Raw genomic sequence first — 15923 nt, forward strand, 5'->3', positions numbered from 1 at the left:
ATCCTAAGAAATATTTCAACTCCCCCATCATAGACATCTCGAACTTTTGTGTCATGATCCTACTAAATTCTTCACATGTAGACTCGTTAGTAGACCCAAATATAATATCATCAACATAAATTTAGCATACAAACAAGTCATTTTCAAGAGTTTTAGTGAAGAGTGTAGGATCGGCCTTTCCGACTTTGAATCCATTAGTGATAAGGAAATCTCTAAGGCATTCATACCATGCTCTTGGGGCTTGCTTGAGCCCATAAAGCGCCTTAGAGAGTTTATAAACATGGTTAGGGTACTTACTATCTTCAAAGCCGGGAGGTTGCTCAACATAGACCTCTTCCTTGATTGGTCCATTGAGGAAGACACTCTTCACGTCCATTTGATAAAGCTTGAAGCCATGGTAAGTAGCATAGGCCAATAATATACGAATTGACTCAAGCCTAGCTACGGGTGCATAGGTTTCACCAAAATCCAAACCTTCGACTTGGGAGTATCCTTTGGCCACAAGTCGAGCTTTGTTTCTTGTCACCACACCATGCTCATCTTGCTTGTTGCGGAAAACCCATTTGGTTCCTACAACATTTTGGTTAGGACGTGGAACTAAATGCCATACCTCATTCCTAGTGAAGTTGTTGAGCTCCTCTTGCATTGCCACCACCCAATCCAAATCTTGTAGTGCGTCCTCTACCTTGTGTGGCTCAATAGAGGAAACAAAAGAGTAATACTCACAAAAATGCGCAACACGAGATCGAGTGGTTACCCCCTTATGAATGTCGCCAAGGATGGTGTCGACGGGGTGATCTCGTTGGATTGCTTGGTGGACTCTTGGGTGTGGCGGCCTTGGTTCCTCATCCTCCTTATCTTGATCATTTGCATCTCCCCCTTGATCATTGCCGTCATCTTGAGGTGGCTCATCTTCTTGATCTTGTCCTTCATCAACTTGAGCCTCATCCTCATTTTGAGTTGGTGGAGATGCTTGTGTGGAGGGGGATGGTTGATCTTGTGCATTTGGAGGCTCTTCGGAATCCTTAGGACACACATCCCCAATGGACATGTTTCTTAGCGCGATGCATGGAGCTTCTTCATCACCTATCTCATCAAGATCAACTTGCTCTACTTGAGAGCCGTTAGTTTCATCAAACACAACGTCACAAGAAACTTCAACTTGTCCAGAGGACTTGTTAAAGACTCTATATGCCCTTGTGTTTGAATCATATCCTAGTAAAAAGCCTTCTACAGTCTTAGGAGCAAATTTAGATTTTCTACCTCTTTTAACAAGTATAAAGCATTTGCTACCAAAGACTCTAAAATATGAAATATTGGGCTTTTTACCGGTTAGGAGTTCGTATGATGTCTTCTTGAGGATTCGGTGTAGATATAACCGGTTGATGGCGTAGCAGGCGGTGTTGATTGCCTCGGCCCAAAACCGATCCGATGTCTTGTACTCATCAAGCATGGTTCTTGCCATGTCCAATAGAGTTCGATTCTTCCTCTCCACTACACCATTTTGTTGTGGCGTGTAGGGAGAGGAGAACTCATGCTTGATGCCCTCCTCCTCAAGAAAGCCTTCAATTTGAGAGTTCTTGAACTCCGTCCCGTTGTTGCTTCTAATTTTCTTGATCCTTAAGCCGAACTCGTTTTGAGCCCGTCTCAAGAATCCCTTTAAGGTCTCTTGGGTATGGGATTTTTCCTGCAAAAAGAATACCCAAGTGAAGCGAGAATAATCATCCACAATAACTAGACAGTACTTACTCCCGCTGATGCTTATGTAAGCAATCGGGCCGAATAGGTCCATGTGTAGGAGCTCCAGTGGCCTGTCGGTCGTCATGATGTTCTTGTGTGGATGATGGGCACCAACTTGCTTCCCTGCTTGGCATGCGCTACAAATCCTATCTTTCTCAAAATGAACATTTGTTAATCCTAAAATGTGTTCCCCCTTTAGAAGCTTATGAAGATTCTTCATCCCAACATGGGCTAGTCGGCGGTGCCAGAGCCAACCCATGTTAGTCTTAGCAATTAAGCAAATGTCGAGTTCAGCTCTATCAAAATCTACTAAGTATAGCTGACCCTCCAACACTCCCTTAAATGCTATTGAATCATCACTTCTTCTAAAGACAGTAACACCTACATCAGTGAATAGACAGTTGTAGCCCATTTGACATAATTGAGAAACGAAAAGCAAATTGTAATATAATGAATCTACAAGAAAAACATTGGAAATAGAGTGGTCAGGAGATATAGCAATTTTACCCAATCCTTTGACCAAACCTTGATTTCCATCCCCGAATGTGATAGCTCGTTGGGGATCTTGGTTTTTCTCATAGGAGGAGAACATCTTCTTCTCCCCTGTGATGTGGTTTGTGCACCCGCTGTTGATGATCCAACTTGAGCCCCCGGATGCATAAACCTACAAAACATGTTTAGTTCTTGACTTTAGGTACCCAAATGGTTTTGGGTTCTTTAGCATTAGACACAAGAACTTTGGGTACCCAAACACAAGTCTTTGACCCCTTGTGCTTGCCCCCAACATATTTGGCAACTACCTTGCCGGATTTATTAGTTAAGACATATGATGCATCAAAGGTTTTAAATGAAATGTCATGATCATTTGATGCACTAGGAGTTTTCTTCTTAGGCAACTTAGCACGGGTTGGTTGCCTAGAGCTAGATGTCTCACCCTTATACATAAAAGCATGGTTAGGACCAGAGTGAGACTTCCTAGAATGAATTCTCCTAATTTTGCTCTCAGGATAACCGGCAGGGTACAAAATGTAACCCTCGTTATCCTGAGGCATGGGAGCCTTGCCCTTAACAAAATTAGACAATTTCTTAGGAGGGACATTAAGTTTGACATTGCCTCCCTGTTGGAAGCCAATGCCATCCTTAATGCCAGGGCGTCTCCCTCTATAGAGCATGCTTCTAGCAAATTTAAATTTTTCGTTTTCTAAGTCATGCTCGGCAATTTTAGCATTTAATTTTGCTATATGATTATTTTGTTTTTTAATTAAAGCCATGTGATCATGTATAGCATTGATATCAACATTTCTACATCTAGTACAAATAGAAGTGTGCTCAACGGTAGATGTAGAGGGTTTGCAAGATTTCAATTCTACAACCTTAGCATGTAATATATCATTTTTAGTTCTAAGGTCTGAAATTGTAACATTGCAAACATCTAGTTCTTTAGCCTTAGCAAGCAATTTTTCATTTTCATCTCTAAGGCTAGCAAGAGAAATGTTCAATTCTTCAATCTTAGCAAGCAAATCATCATTATTATTTCTAAGATTGGGAATTGAAACATTACAAGTAATGGAATCAACCTTAGCTAACAAATTAGCATTCTCATTTCTAAGGTTGTCTATAGTCTCATGGCAAGTGCTTAGCTCACTAGATAATTTTTCACATTTTTCAACTTATAGAGCATAAGTATTTTAATTTTAACATGCTTTTTGTTTTCCTTGATTAGGAAATCATGTTGGGAGTCCAAGAGATCATCCTTCTTATGGATGGCACTAATTAATTCGTTTAATTTCTCCTTTTGTTGCATGTTTAAGTTGGCAAAAAGAGTACGTAAATTATCTTCCTCATCACTAGCATTATCATCACTAGAGGACTCATATCTAGTGGAGGATTTAGATTTAACCTTCTTCTTTTTGCCGTCCTTTGCCATGAGGCACTTGTGGCCGACGTTGGGGAAGAGAAGTCCCTTGGTGACGGCGATGTTGGCGGCGTCCTCGTCGTCGGAGGAGTCGCTAGAGCTTTCGTCGGAGTCCCACTCACGACAAACATGGGCATCGCCGCCCTTCTTCTTGTAGTACCTCTTCTTCTCCTTTCTTCTCCCCTTCTTGTCGTCGCCCCTGTCACTGTCACTAGAAATAGGACATTTTGCAATAAAGTGACCGGGCTTACCACACTTGTAGCAAACCTTCTTGGAGCGGGGCTTGTAATCTTTCCCCCTCCTTTGCTTGAGGATTTGGCGGAAGCTCTTGATGACGAGCGCCATTTCCTCGTTGTCGAGCTTTGAGGCGTCGATTGGTTGTCTACTCGGTGTAGACTCCTCCTTCTTCTCCTCCGTTGCTTTAAATGCGACCGGTTGTGCTTCGGACGTGGAGGGACCGTCAAGCTCGTTGATCTTCCGTGAGCCCTTGATCATAAACTCAAAGCTCACAAAATTCCCGATTACTTCCTCGGGAGTCATTAGTGTATATCTAGGATTGCCACGAATTAATTGTACTTGAGTAGGGTTAAGGAAAATAAGTGATCTCAAAATAACCTTAACCACCTCGTGGTCATCCCATTTCTTGCTCCCGAGGTTGCGCACTTGATTCACTAAGGTTTTGAGCCGGTTGTACATGTCTTGTGGCTCCTCCCCTTGGCAAAGACGGAAGCGACCGAGCTCCCCCTCGATCGTTTCCCGCTTGGTGATCTTGGTGAGTTCATCACCCTCGTGCGCGGTCTTGAGCACGTCTCAAACTTCCTTGGCGCTCTTTAATCCTTGCACCTTGTTGTACTCCTCCCTACTTAGAGAGGCAAGGAGTATGGTTGTTGCTTGGGAGTTGAAGTGCTCGATTTGGGCCACCTCGTCCTCATCATAATCCTCATCTCCTACGGATGGTACCTGTGCTCCAAACTCAACAACATTCCATATACTTTTGTGGAGTGAGGTTAGATGAAATTTCATTAAATCACTCCACCTAGCATAATCTTCACCATCAAAGGTTGGCGGTTTGCCTAATGAAACAGAAAGTAATGGAGTATGTCTAGAGGTGCGAGGATAGTGTAAGGGAATCTTACTAAACTTCTTGCGCTCATGGCGCTTAGAAGTTATGGAGGGCGCGTCGGAGCCGGAGGTGGAAGGTGATGAAGTGTCGGTCTCGTAGTAGACCACCTTCCTCATCTTCTTTATCTTGTCGCCACTCCGATGCGACTTGCGGGAAGAAGCCTTCTTCTCCTTCCCCTTTCCCTTTTTGCGGGACTCTTCCGATGAAGCCTTCCCGTGGCTTGTAGTGGGCTTTTCGCCGGTCTCCATCTCCTTCTTGGCGTGATCTCCCAACATCACTTCGAGTGGTTAGGCTCTAATGAAGCACCGGGCTCTGATACCAATTGAAAGTCGCCTAGAGGGGGTGAATAGGGCGAAACTAAAATTCTCAAAAATAATCACAACTACAAACCGGGTTAGCGTTAGAAATATAATCGAGTCCGCGAGAGAGGGTGAAAAAACAAATCGCAAGCAAATAGGAAGTGTGACACGCGGATTTGTTTTACCGAGGTTCGGTTCTCGCAAACCTACTCCCCGTTGAGGAGGCCACAAAGGCCGGGTTTTTTTCAACCCCTTCCCTCTCTCAAACGGTCCCTCAGACCGAGTGAGCTTTCTCTTCTCAAATCAACCGGGAACAAAACTTCCCCGCAAGGACCACCACACAATTGGTGTCTCTTGCCTCGGTTACAAGTGAGTATTGATCACAAGAAAGAATGAGAAAGAAGAAAGCAATCCAAGCGCAAGAGCTCTAAAGAACACAAGCAAATCTCCCTCACTAGTCACTAAGGCGTTGTGTGGAATTTGGAGAGGATTTGATCACTTGGGTGTGTCTAGAATTGAATGCTAGAGCTCTTGTAAGTGGTTGAAGTAGGAAAACTTGGATGACTTGAATGTGGGGTGGTTGGGGGTATTTATAACCCCAACCAGCAAACTAGCCGTTTGGTGGAGGCTGCTGTCGCATGGCGCACCGGACAGTCCGGTGCACCACCGGACACTGTCCGGTGCGCCAGCCACGTCACCAGGCCGTTGGGTTCCGACCGTTGGAGCTCTGACTGCTGGGCCCGCCTGGATGTCCGGTGGCACACCGGACATGTACTGTAGAGTGTCCGGTGCGCCACTTCGCGCATGCCTGACTTCTGCGCGCTCTGGCGCGCATTTAATGCTTCTGCAGGTGACCGTTGGCGCGAAGTAGCCGTTGCTCCGCTGGCTCACCGGACAGTCCGGTGCACACCGGACATGTCCGGTGAATTATAGCGGAGCGAATTCCCGAAGCTGGCGAGTTCAGAGTCGCTTCATTCCTGGAGCACCGGACACTGTCCGGTGAATTATAGTGGAGCGCCTCTGGATTTTCCCGAAGGTGAGGACTTCAGCGTGAAGTCCCCTGGTGCACCGGACAGTCCGGTGCGCCAGACCAGGGCACACTTCAATTGTTCCTTTGCTCTTTTGTTGAACCCAATTCTTGGTCTTTTTATTGGCTAAATGTGAACCTTTGGCACCTGTATAACTTATACACTAGAGCAAACTAGTTAGTCCAATTATTTGTGTTGGGCAATTCAACCACCAAAATCAATTAGGAAATAGGTGTAAGCCTAATTCCCTTTCACGTTGGCGACAACCATGAGGCCCCCTGCTTAACGATGGACAGCGTGGTGCAGCTGCTCTGGACCACGTCCAAGCGGCGGCTTCGCGGGAGCTTGTCATACACAGCGACACATGCGACCACGTAGGACTGCTTCTAGAGGTCGAACTGACAGTCGCCAAGCTTCTTCTCGTCATCGATAAGCGACGCCAATGCGAGTGTCTCTTGCTAATGGTGTTTGTTCGGGGTTTCAAGTAAGAAACATGGATTCATGCTTGGCGTTGGTTTATGAAAATGACTCACAAGTCTGATCCATGGGAAAAAATATTATGAAGAAAAAATGTCACGCATGCAAAAAAGGGAATTTAAGTATAACACATTATTCAAACAAAAGAAATTGTATGTAAAGCTCTTCTTTAAATAATATTACCTACATCAAAAAATATAATTCAAGAATCTCGGTGATACTTATCTACTACTACGCATTGTGCAAGGGTAGCAAGTGAGCTTGGTGAGAGATGTAGTAGATGTGTTTCCTGTCATAGATGTAGACATAAACACACATGTGGTGTAGCGGTAGCTACTCTTGGCCTTTGCTTGAGAGGTCACGGTTTGGTCACGGGTTCAAATCCCCCCTTGAGGACATGTGTGTTTTTTTAATTTTAGCTAGATGTGGGGCTGTACGGGGGAATGTGAATGGGCTTTGCGGGGAGGAGGAAATGAGAAAGACAGAACAAAGAATGAGAATGACAGACATGAGAATGGTGGCAGAACGGGAATGACAGAACAAGAATGGTGGCAGAACACGGGAATGACAGACTACTCTTGCAGCCTTAATAAATAGTAGAGATACGTGGACCATATGTTCACCTAATATTAAATTTATTTTTATGCTTTGTTTTGTCATTTTTAAACCGTTTATACTTCGTTTGACCTTTCTATAACTTTTACTTCGTTTTATAATTTTTAAAAACCGTTTTATTAACCAAATTTTGACCTTTCTATTTTCAAATTCTGAACTAAAACTACACAAAAAATCGGACTGGTTTTTTTATACCGGATCAAAGCGAGAAAACGGTAAATTGTTTTTACCGAAAACCGTTACTCGTCGACCGAGAAGTGAAACCATGGTCCACGTCACACCAACATTCTTTTTTCTCCCAGAATAAAACCAAGTGACGCACCGCTAACAAGCATTCCAGATGCGTACGTTTTGTCAAAGCTGCTCCTATAAATGTGTAAAAATCTAAAAATTAACGAGACCGCGCGCGCCAAATCAAACGAGAGTGCGGAGCTTGGGACCGACAGATACTCAAGGAGTTGTTTACTGTTGAGATGGCACTAGCTAGCTTGTAGACCGTGGACCGTTGACTTGCCACTTGCAGCGTTTTGCGCATTTCTAATTGACTTGACGACTGCGCATTTCCAATTGACTTGACCACCGGCACCACCACACTCTGATGCTCACCGCGCTCCGCAACGCCGTCGCCATTTATAGGAGTATCAGCTGTGCTCGCCCCTGCATGCATTTCTTGCTCCTTGGTGATGGTTGGAAGACACGGAGTTCCGTTCCGAGAAAGTGACGACGACAGCGGAGGCGTTCCCATGGCGACGTGGCAGGTCATCGTCGCCGTGGTCGAAGGAACGCGGCTGGCGCCAGACACCGCTGACTTGGAGGTAGGTAGACCGACCACCCGAGCTGCATCCACGTTCGTTGCCCTAGCTAGGCTATTAGCAGCTCAGCAGCCACACTCCGGTTACTGCAGACCAGCAGCAGCACCGCAGCCACGCAGCAGACGGACTCCACGGAGAAGACGGCGCTGGCCGTGGCCGCAACAGCCGCCGTCGACCTGACCAACCTGTTCTTCCTCCTCCGCGGCGACACCGACACCGACGCCGAGCGGCGACGGCGCTGGGGCTGGACCGGGGGAATCTGCGTGCTGTTCGCGTTCGCGGCTCTCCTTTCCGCCGCCGGCACCGTGCTCGCTCCGCACGTCGTGTCCGCGGCGCGCCGGCGGGTCCTCTTGGTGGCTTCCGCGGCGGCGCTGTTCGTGGCGTCGGCCGGCACAGTCCTCGTCCTGCTGTTGGTGGAGCTGGACGCGTAAAGGGTTGCGCCGTGCGGTCGCCTGGTGTTGCGGACTCGGTTCTCTAGCCCGGGCCGGGCCGACAAATTAAGCTAAGATGGGCCTAACGAAATGGGAATAGGGAAGCTGTAGTTTGGTCACGGCCCTGTTGCACCAATTTATTAGCCTTTCTTTTCTAATGCTTAAGTTGGCACGGACGCCGTTAGCCAAAATAGTTGGTGTGCTCGAGTTGTCATTTGTTAGCAAAAGTCACAGTAAGCCCCAAAGTCACAGTAAGCCCGCACATAATTTAAGAAAATAGTGCGGAACCCATGCTTTCCTTCGTAAGTAGCCCAAAAGGCAATTGAAGAAAGAGCTGGAGTTGTGAACATTCAGGCTTTCACACAGACCATGGATGTTAAGATAATTCACCAAGCTAGTGGATTATTCAAATACTTTAGTCTCATTTTACTGTAACTACAATAAGACAGTGGACTCTATGGTTACATTACATACCACTACACAATTTCTTTTTCAGAAGTTCTGACATATAGAACAACTCGTAGAGAGCACATGATATTTACACGGGCTAAGAGAAAGTGACCTTGCGTAGTTGCTCCAACACGGATAGGTTGGAAGTGCCAACTCTTTAGTACCTTGTCAAAATATTGAGGCGTTTCTAATGTTTTTAATTAAGCATTTATATTTATTTTAAGTATTTATATTTCTTGAATTGACATGCTAGACCTACAACTAGAGCACAACATTTTTAGGGTGTGTTTGGTTGAGTAGTGAAAGAGAATAGAGCAGCTCTATTACTATTTCTTTTGGATGTTTGGTTTTTAATGAAAGTGGAGCGAAGCGGCTCCTAGAGTCTTCATATGAAAATATATACCATAAATAGTTGAGATGCTTCCGCTCCACCAAAACGACCGGATGCGAGCGCTCTCCTGGACGCGAGCACTCTTCTGCCTCCCTCTCCACACTCATATGACTTGCAATCCAAACAAAGAATGGAGTGGTTCTGCTCTATTCTAAACCAAACAAAAACTTGAGCGACTCTATTCTGCTTGCCAAACATAGAATGAAATGACTCTATTCTCACGATCAGAAATAATTTCGTTCTATTTCAGTTGACTTCTCAACTCAACACACCCTTAAGTGCATTAATGAATACGAAGAGTAACATTAGACTTGACTTTAGATTTTAATTTATAAAACAATTATAAAAAATTCAGTTCACACTTCTTAGACATCTTTCCTTCCGTTACGCTTTAAATTCTTTAAAAGAATATGACTTCAAATTCTTTTTAAAAAACACGGCGTTGTCTTCTCGTCATTATCGAAAACAAGCGGGCCTGCGAACTTTAGCATGGACGCGGGAGACGCGTGACCCATGGTCGTCTTCACCGGCTTGGAGCTTCGTACCGTCTGCCGTGTCATGACAACGGTTTACAAAACCGTTTCGGGTGGGAAAACCGTTACCCACCGATAACGGTTTACCACTAGTAAATGGATTAAAACCTGCCGGTTTAATCAATTTAAATTTGAACTGGTTTACAGGTGAAAAATCGGCGGAAAACCGCTCTAAACCACTAGTTTACCACGAAACCAACTAGTTTTTGTTGGTTTTTACAGAAAAATGGAAAATTTTGACAGGATTTATTTGTAATTTGCTCAATTCACATTGCACAATAAATATTAATTGATCCACACGATATGTGTTCATCAAAATAACATACAACATATACATATGCAACCACAAACTTCAGTTCTAATGCAACCAACAACCAGCGAACTTCACAATAGTCAAATATAAGTTTTTTACAACTCTCCAACGAGGCAACGACACATAGGTCGACTTAAGCTACAGATTCCATCTTGGACAGGAAATAAAATCGAAATTGATCACTAAATGTCTAAATTGGACTTGAGCTACGGATTTCATCATCACATATAGCATATAACAGTAAACAAGACTAATATGCCTAAATTGACCACTAAATGCCTAAACTGAAACTCAATCTTGGCATTAAATCCGGTTTTTCGGCAAAAAATGGCGGTTTACCGGTCCAAAATACGGTTTACCGGTGGTTTTCGGTTTTTATGAATTTATCATTTTTTTTGAATTTCAAAACGAATTTTGAAAAAAATCGGTGGTTAACCGAAAATGTACTCTGGCGGTTTTGGTAAACCAACCGGTTTTGTAAACCATGGTCATGACAGGTACACGACGACTTCTCTCACATGCGGCATGTCGCCATAGTGTCACGTGGAGGCAAGGGCTGCACACTCGTTCTGCTCAAGCCACCTTCAACCACCGCCCCAACCCCCACCACCCCCACATAGATGCCATTTAGACTTTGTTTAGCAACTAGAGTATCCAAACTAGATCTTAGGGGGACTAGGGGAGCAAGCCCTCCTTCCCCACCGTCCACCCTATATGGGGGCAGAGAAGAAACACTCCTCGCATATAGGGTGTGGGGAGAGTTCTAATCTCTCCCTCTACTTTAATCACTTAATTTCTTTGTGATATTAATACTTTTTAAATATGGTAACATGAAAATAATATGTATTATGGTAGTATAAATAGTGTATGATTTTTTTAAACTTCAAAAACTGATGAAAAATGTAACTGAAATTGTCGGGGACCATAATTAGGGGTACCCCCAAGACTCCTAATCTCAGCTGGTAACCTCCATCAGCACAAAGCTGCAAAGGCCTGATGGGTGCGATTAAGTCAAGGCTCACTCCACTCAAGGGATACGATCTCGCCTCGCCCGAGCCCAACCTCGGGCAAGGGCAGCCGACCCCGGAGGATTCACGTCTCGCCCGAGGGCCCCCTCAAGCAACGGACACACCTTCGGCTCGCCCGAGGCCCAGTCTTCGCCAAGAAGCAACCTTGTCCAGATCGCCACACCGACCGACCGTATCGCAGAAGCATTTAATGCAAGGATGGCCTGACACCTTATCCTGACGCGCGCCCTTCAGTCGACAGAGCCGAAGTGACCGCAGTCACTTCGCCGCTCCACTGACCGGCCTGACAAGAGGACAGCGCCGCCTGCGTCGCTCCGACTGCTGTGCCGCTCGACAGAGTGAGGCTGACTGCAGCCAAGTCCAGCTTCGGGCGCCATAGGAAGCTCCGCCTCGCCCGACCCCAGGGATCGGCCCCCGTCTCGGCCTCGGACGACGAACTCCGTCTCGCCCGACCCAGGGCTCGGACTCGGCCTCGGCTCCGGAAGACGACGAACTCCGCCTCGCCCGACCCCAGGGCTCGGACTCGGCCTCGGCTCCGGAAGACGACGAACTCCGCCTCGCCCGACCCCAGGGCTCGGACTCAGCCTCGGCTCCGGAAGACGACGAACTCCGCCTCGTCCGACCCCAGGGCTCGGACTCAGCCTTAGCCTCAGACAATGGTCTCCGCCTCGCCCGACCCGGGGCTCGGACTCGACCTTGACCTCGGAAGACAGACTCGACCTCGACCTCGGAGGAGCCACCGCCTCGCCCGACCCAGGGCTCGGACCGACCACGCCACAGGGGGGCCATCATTACCCTACCCCTAGCTAGCTCAGGCTACGGGGGGCAAGACCGGCGTCCCATCTGGCTCGTTCTGGTAAACAAATAATGATGGCGCCCCGCGTGCTCCATGACGACGGCGGCTCTCAACCCCTTACGGAAGCAAGGAGACGTCAGCAAGGACTCGACAGCCCCGACAGCTGTCCTTCCGCAAGGCTCTGGCACTCCTCCGACGGCCACGACATCACATGAACAAGGTGCCAAAACCTCCCCGGCTGCCACGACGGCATGTACTTAGGGCACTAGCTCCTCTCTGCTAGACACGTTAACACACTGCTACATCTCCTATTGTACACCTGGGCCCTCTCCTTACGCCTATAAAAGGAAGGTCCATGGCTCTCATACGGGAGGTTGGCCGCGCGGAGAGGACGGGACGACGCGTGCAAGCCTCTCGCTCCCCCCCATGCGGGCGCTTGTAACCCCCTACTGCAAGCGCACCCGACCTGGGCGCAGGACAACACGAAGGCCGCGAGTTTCCCCTTTACTCCTGTCTCCTTTTTCCCCCCTTCGTGCTCCATCTCGCGCCGACCCATCTGGGCTGGGACACGCGGCGACAATTTACTCGTCGGTTCAGGGACCCCCTGGGGTCGAAACACCGACAGTTGGCGCGCCAGGTAGGGGCCTGCTGCGTGTTGACGAATAGCTTCCCGTCAAGCTCCAGATGGGTAGTCTCCAGCAACCTTTCCAGCCCGGGACGGTGCTTTGTTTCAGGAGTCTTGAGTTCATGTCCCTCGACGGCAGCTACGACATGATACTCCTTCCTCCGCCGCGCGACAGCGACAATGGCGGCCGACAACCCGCCCGCCGGCGACGGAATCGACGATGTCTTCCCCACGTGGCGGAAGAACAACATTCGGGTTTGTCCCGTCGCCTCCCCCGCCGACGGAGAAGGAGGCGGGGCAACCAAGGCCAAGCAGGAGGCGGCACCTCGTCGGCTGTCGAGCGAGTCGACGGCGCCGGCGCCCCAATGGGGGACACGTCGGGCGTCGACCTCGCGTCTGAGACGAAGACGAGCGTCGTTTCCCCGCAACACGCCGACTCCAAGCGGACGGACGACGCCAGCACGCTCGCAAGGGACTTGCTGGGCGTCACCCTCGTACCTGAGACGACGGTGCAGTTTGCCCCTGACGCGACTCCGTCACCGCCCGTCGACCAAGAGGTACCGACCGATTTCTCGTGCCTTTTGGATTCAGCCTCGACCCACCAAGCGACTTCGCTTTGGTGGAAGCCTTCATAGAGGCATGTCCAAACCCTCCGGGGTACGGTATGTGGTCACCCTGGGACCGGCTGACGGCCGTCTCGACCTACAGACCCTCGGGTTCCGAGGAAGATGACGAGCCCGACTTTTGTTGGGATTTCTCCGGACTCGGTAACCCCAGTGCCATGCGGGACTTCATGACCGCATGCGACTACTGCCTTTCCGATTGTTCCGACGGTAGCCGCAGCTTCGGCGACGAGGACTGCGGCCCAAATCGTGAATGCTTCCACGTCGATCTAGGGGGTCCCGGCGAAGGCAACCATCTTGGTATACCGGAAAATAGTGATCCCCGTGGGCCTGCGCCTCGCGTTGACATCCTTCGGGAGCTAGCTGTGGTCCCAGTCCCTGCGGGGGGTCAGGACTCACAGCTCGAGCAAATCCGCGAGATGCAGGCCAGGCTCGACGAGGGAGCAGGAACACTTGAGCCGTTCCGGCGGAACATCGGGCAGGAATGGGCAGACCAAGCTCCGGCCGGAGAAGCGCGTCATCTACCCCAGGGCATCCAACACCGCATTGCCGACGACGTCAGGGCAAGGGCACCACCGGCTTCTAGTGGGGTCGGCCAGAACCTGGCTGCAGCAGCGATACTTCTCCGCGCGATGCCGGAGCCATCAACCACCGAAGGACGACGTATCCAGGGAGAGCTCAAGAATCTCCTGGAGGATGCCGCGGTCCGACGGGCCGAAAGCTCTGCCTCCCGAAGGCAGGGGTACCCCTCGGAGCATCGCGCCGCGACTTCCCGATTCATGCGGGAAGCCTCGGTCCACACCGGGCGCACGCGCAACACGGCGCCTGCGGCCCCGGGTCGCCCCGGCAACGAGCACCACCACCGCAACCGTCGAACCCACCTCGACGAGAGGGTGCGCCGAGGCTACCACCCCAGGCATGGGGGACGCTACGACAGCGGGGAGGATCGGAGTCCCTCGCCCGAACCACCCGGTCTGCAGGCTTTCAGCCGGGCCATACGACGGGCGCCGTTCCCGACCCGGTTCCGAACCCCAACTACTATCACAAAGTACTCGGGGGAGACGAGGCCGGAACTGTGGCTTGCGGACTACCGGCTGGCCTGCCAACTGGGTGGAACGGACGATGACAACCTTATCATCCGCAACCTCCCCCTGTTCCTCTCCGACACCGCTCGAGCCTGGCTGGAGCATCTGCCTCCGGGGCAGATCTCCAACTAGGACGACCTGGTCCAAGCCTTCGCCGGCAACTTCCAGGGCACGTACGTGCGCCCTGGGAACTCCTGGGATCTCTGAAGCTGCCGCCAGCAGCCGGGAGAGTCTCTCCGGGACTACACCCGGTGATTCTCGAAGCAGCGCACCGAGCTGCCCAACGTCACCGACTCGGATGTCATCGGCGCATTCCTCGCCGGCACCACCTGCCGCGACCTGGTGAGCAAGCTGGGTCGCAAGACCCCCACCAGGGCGAGCGAGCTGATGGACATCGCCACCAAGTTCGCCTCTGGCCAGGAGGCGGTTGAGGCCATCTTCCGGAAGGACAAGCAGCCCCAGGGCCGCCAGCCGGAAGATGTCCCCGAGGCGTCCACTCAGCGCGGCACCAAGAAGAAAGGCAAGAAGAAGTCGCAAGCGAAACGCGACACCACCGACGCGGACCTTGTCGCCGCCGCTGAGTACAAGAACCCTCGGAAACCTCCCGGAGGCGCCAATCTCTTCGACAAGATGCTCAAGGAGCCGTGCCCCTATCATCAGGGGCCCGTCAAGCACACCCTTGAGGAGTGCGCCATGCTTCGGCGCCACTTTCACAAGGTCGGGCCACCTGCGGAAGGTGGCAGGGCCCACAACAACGATAAGAAGGAGGATCACAAGGCAGGGGAGTTCTCCGAGGTCCACGACTGCTTCATGATCTACGGTGGGCAAGTGGCGAATGCCTCGGCTCGGCACCGCAAGAAAGAGCGTCGGGAGGTCTGCTCGGTAAAGGTGGCGGCGCCAGTCCACCTAGACTGGTCCAACAAGCCCATCACTTTCGACCAGGGCGACCACCCCGACCGTGTGCCGAGCCCAGGGAAATATCCGCTCGTTGTCGACCCCGTCATCGGCAACGTCAGGCTCACCAAGGTCCTCATGGACGGAGGCAGCAGCCTCAACATCATCTACGCCGAGACCCTCGGGCTCCTGCGGATTGATCTGTCCTCGGTCCGGGCGGGCGCGGCGCCTTTTCACGGGATCATCCCCGAGAAACGCGTCCAGCCCCTCGGACAACTCGATCTACCCGTCTGCTTCGGGACTCCCTCCAACTTCCGAAGGGAAACTCTCACGTTCGAGGTGGTCAGGTTCCGAGGAACCTTCCACGCAGTGCTAGGGAGGTCATGCTACGCCAAGTTCATGGCCGTCCCAACTACACCTACCTTAAGCTCAAGATGTCGGGCCCCAACGGGGTCATCACCGTCGGCCCCACGTACCGGCACGCGTACGAATGCGACGTGGAGTGCGTGGAGTACGCCGAGGCCCTCGCCGAATCCGAGGCCCTCATCGCCGACCTGGAGAACCTCTCCAAGGAGGCGCCAGACGTGAAGCGCCATGCCGGCAATTTCGAGCCAGCAGAGACGGTCAAATCCGTCCCTCTCGACCCCAGCAACAACGCCTCCAAGCAGATCCGGTTCGGCTTCGAGCTCGACCCCAAATAGGAAGCGATGCTCATCGACTTTCTCCGCGCAAATGCCGAAGTCTT

At 50.4% G+C, this 15923-nt stretch overlaps 1 protein-coding gene across 1 annotated transcript; it reads left to right on the plus strand.

Moving 5' to 3' along the window:
• Positions 1–7798: 7798 nt before the first annotated feature.
• Positions 7799–8909, plus strand: LOC103626653 (uncharacterized). Its single transcript, XM_008647053.2, has 2 exons — positions 7799–8012; positions 8102–8909. The coding sequence occupies exons 1-2, from the start codon at positions 7881–7883 to the stop codon at positions 8438–8440; spliced, it is 471 nt and encodes a 156-aa protein (XP_008645275.1). The 5' UTR covers positions 7799–7880; the 3' UTR covers positions 8441–8909.
• Positions 8910–15923: the final 7014 nt, after the last annotated feature.

The sequence above is a fragment of the Zea mays genome, chromosome 5 (assembly GCF_902167145.1).
Source record: "Zea mays cultivar B73 chromosome 5, Zm-B73-REFERENCE-NAM-5.0, whole genome shotgun sequence".
Classification (NCBI taxonomy): domain Eukaryota; kingdom Viridiplantae; phylum Streptophyta; class Magnoliopsida; order Poales; family Poaceae; genus Zea; species Zea mays.

What these genes read in the sequence shown, in the direction of transcription:
- LOC103626653 (XM_008647053.2), top strand. Translation starts at nt 7,881, where the DNA reads ATGGTTGGAAGACACGGAGTTCCGTTCCGAGAAAGTGACGACGACAGC. An exon ending in CAGACACCGCTGACTTGGAG is followed by an intron (nt 8,013 to 8,101) that starts GTAGGTAGACCG and finishes CGGTTACTGCAG; the next exon opens with ACCAGCAGCAGCACCGCAGC.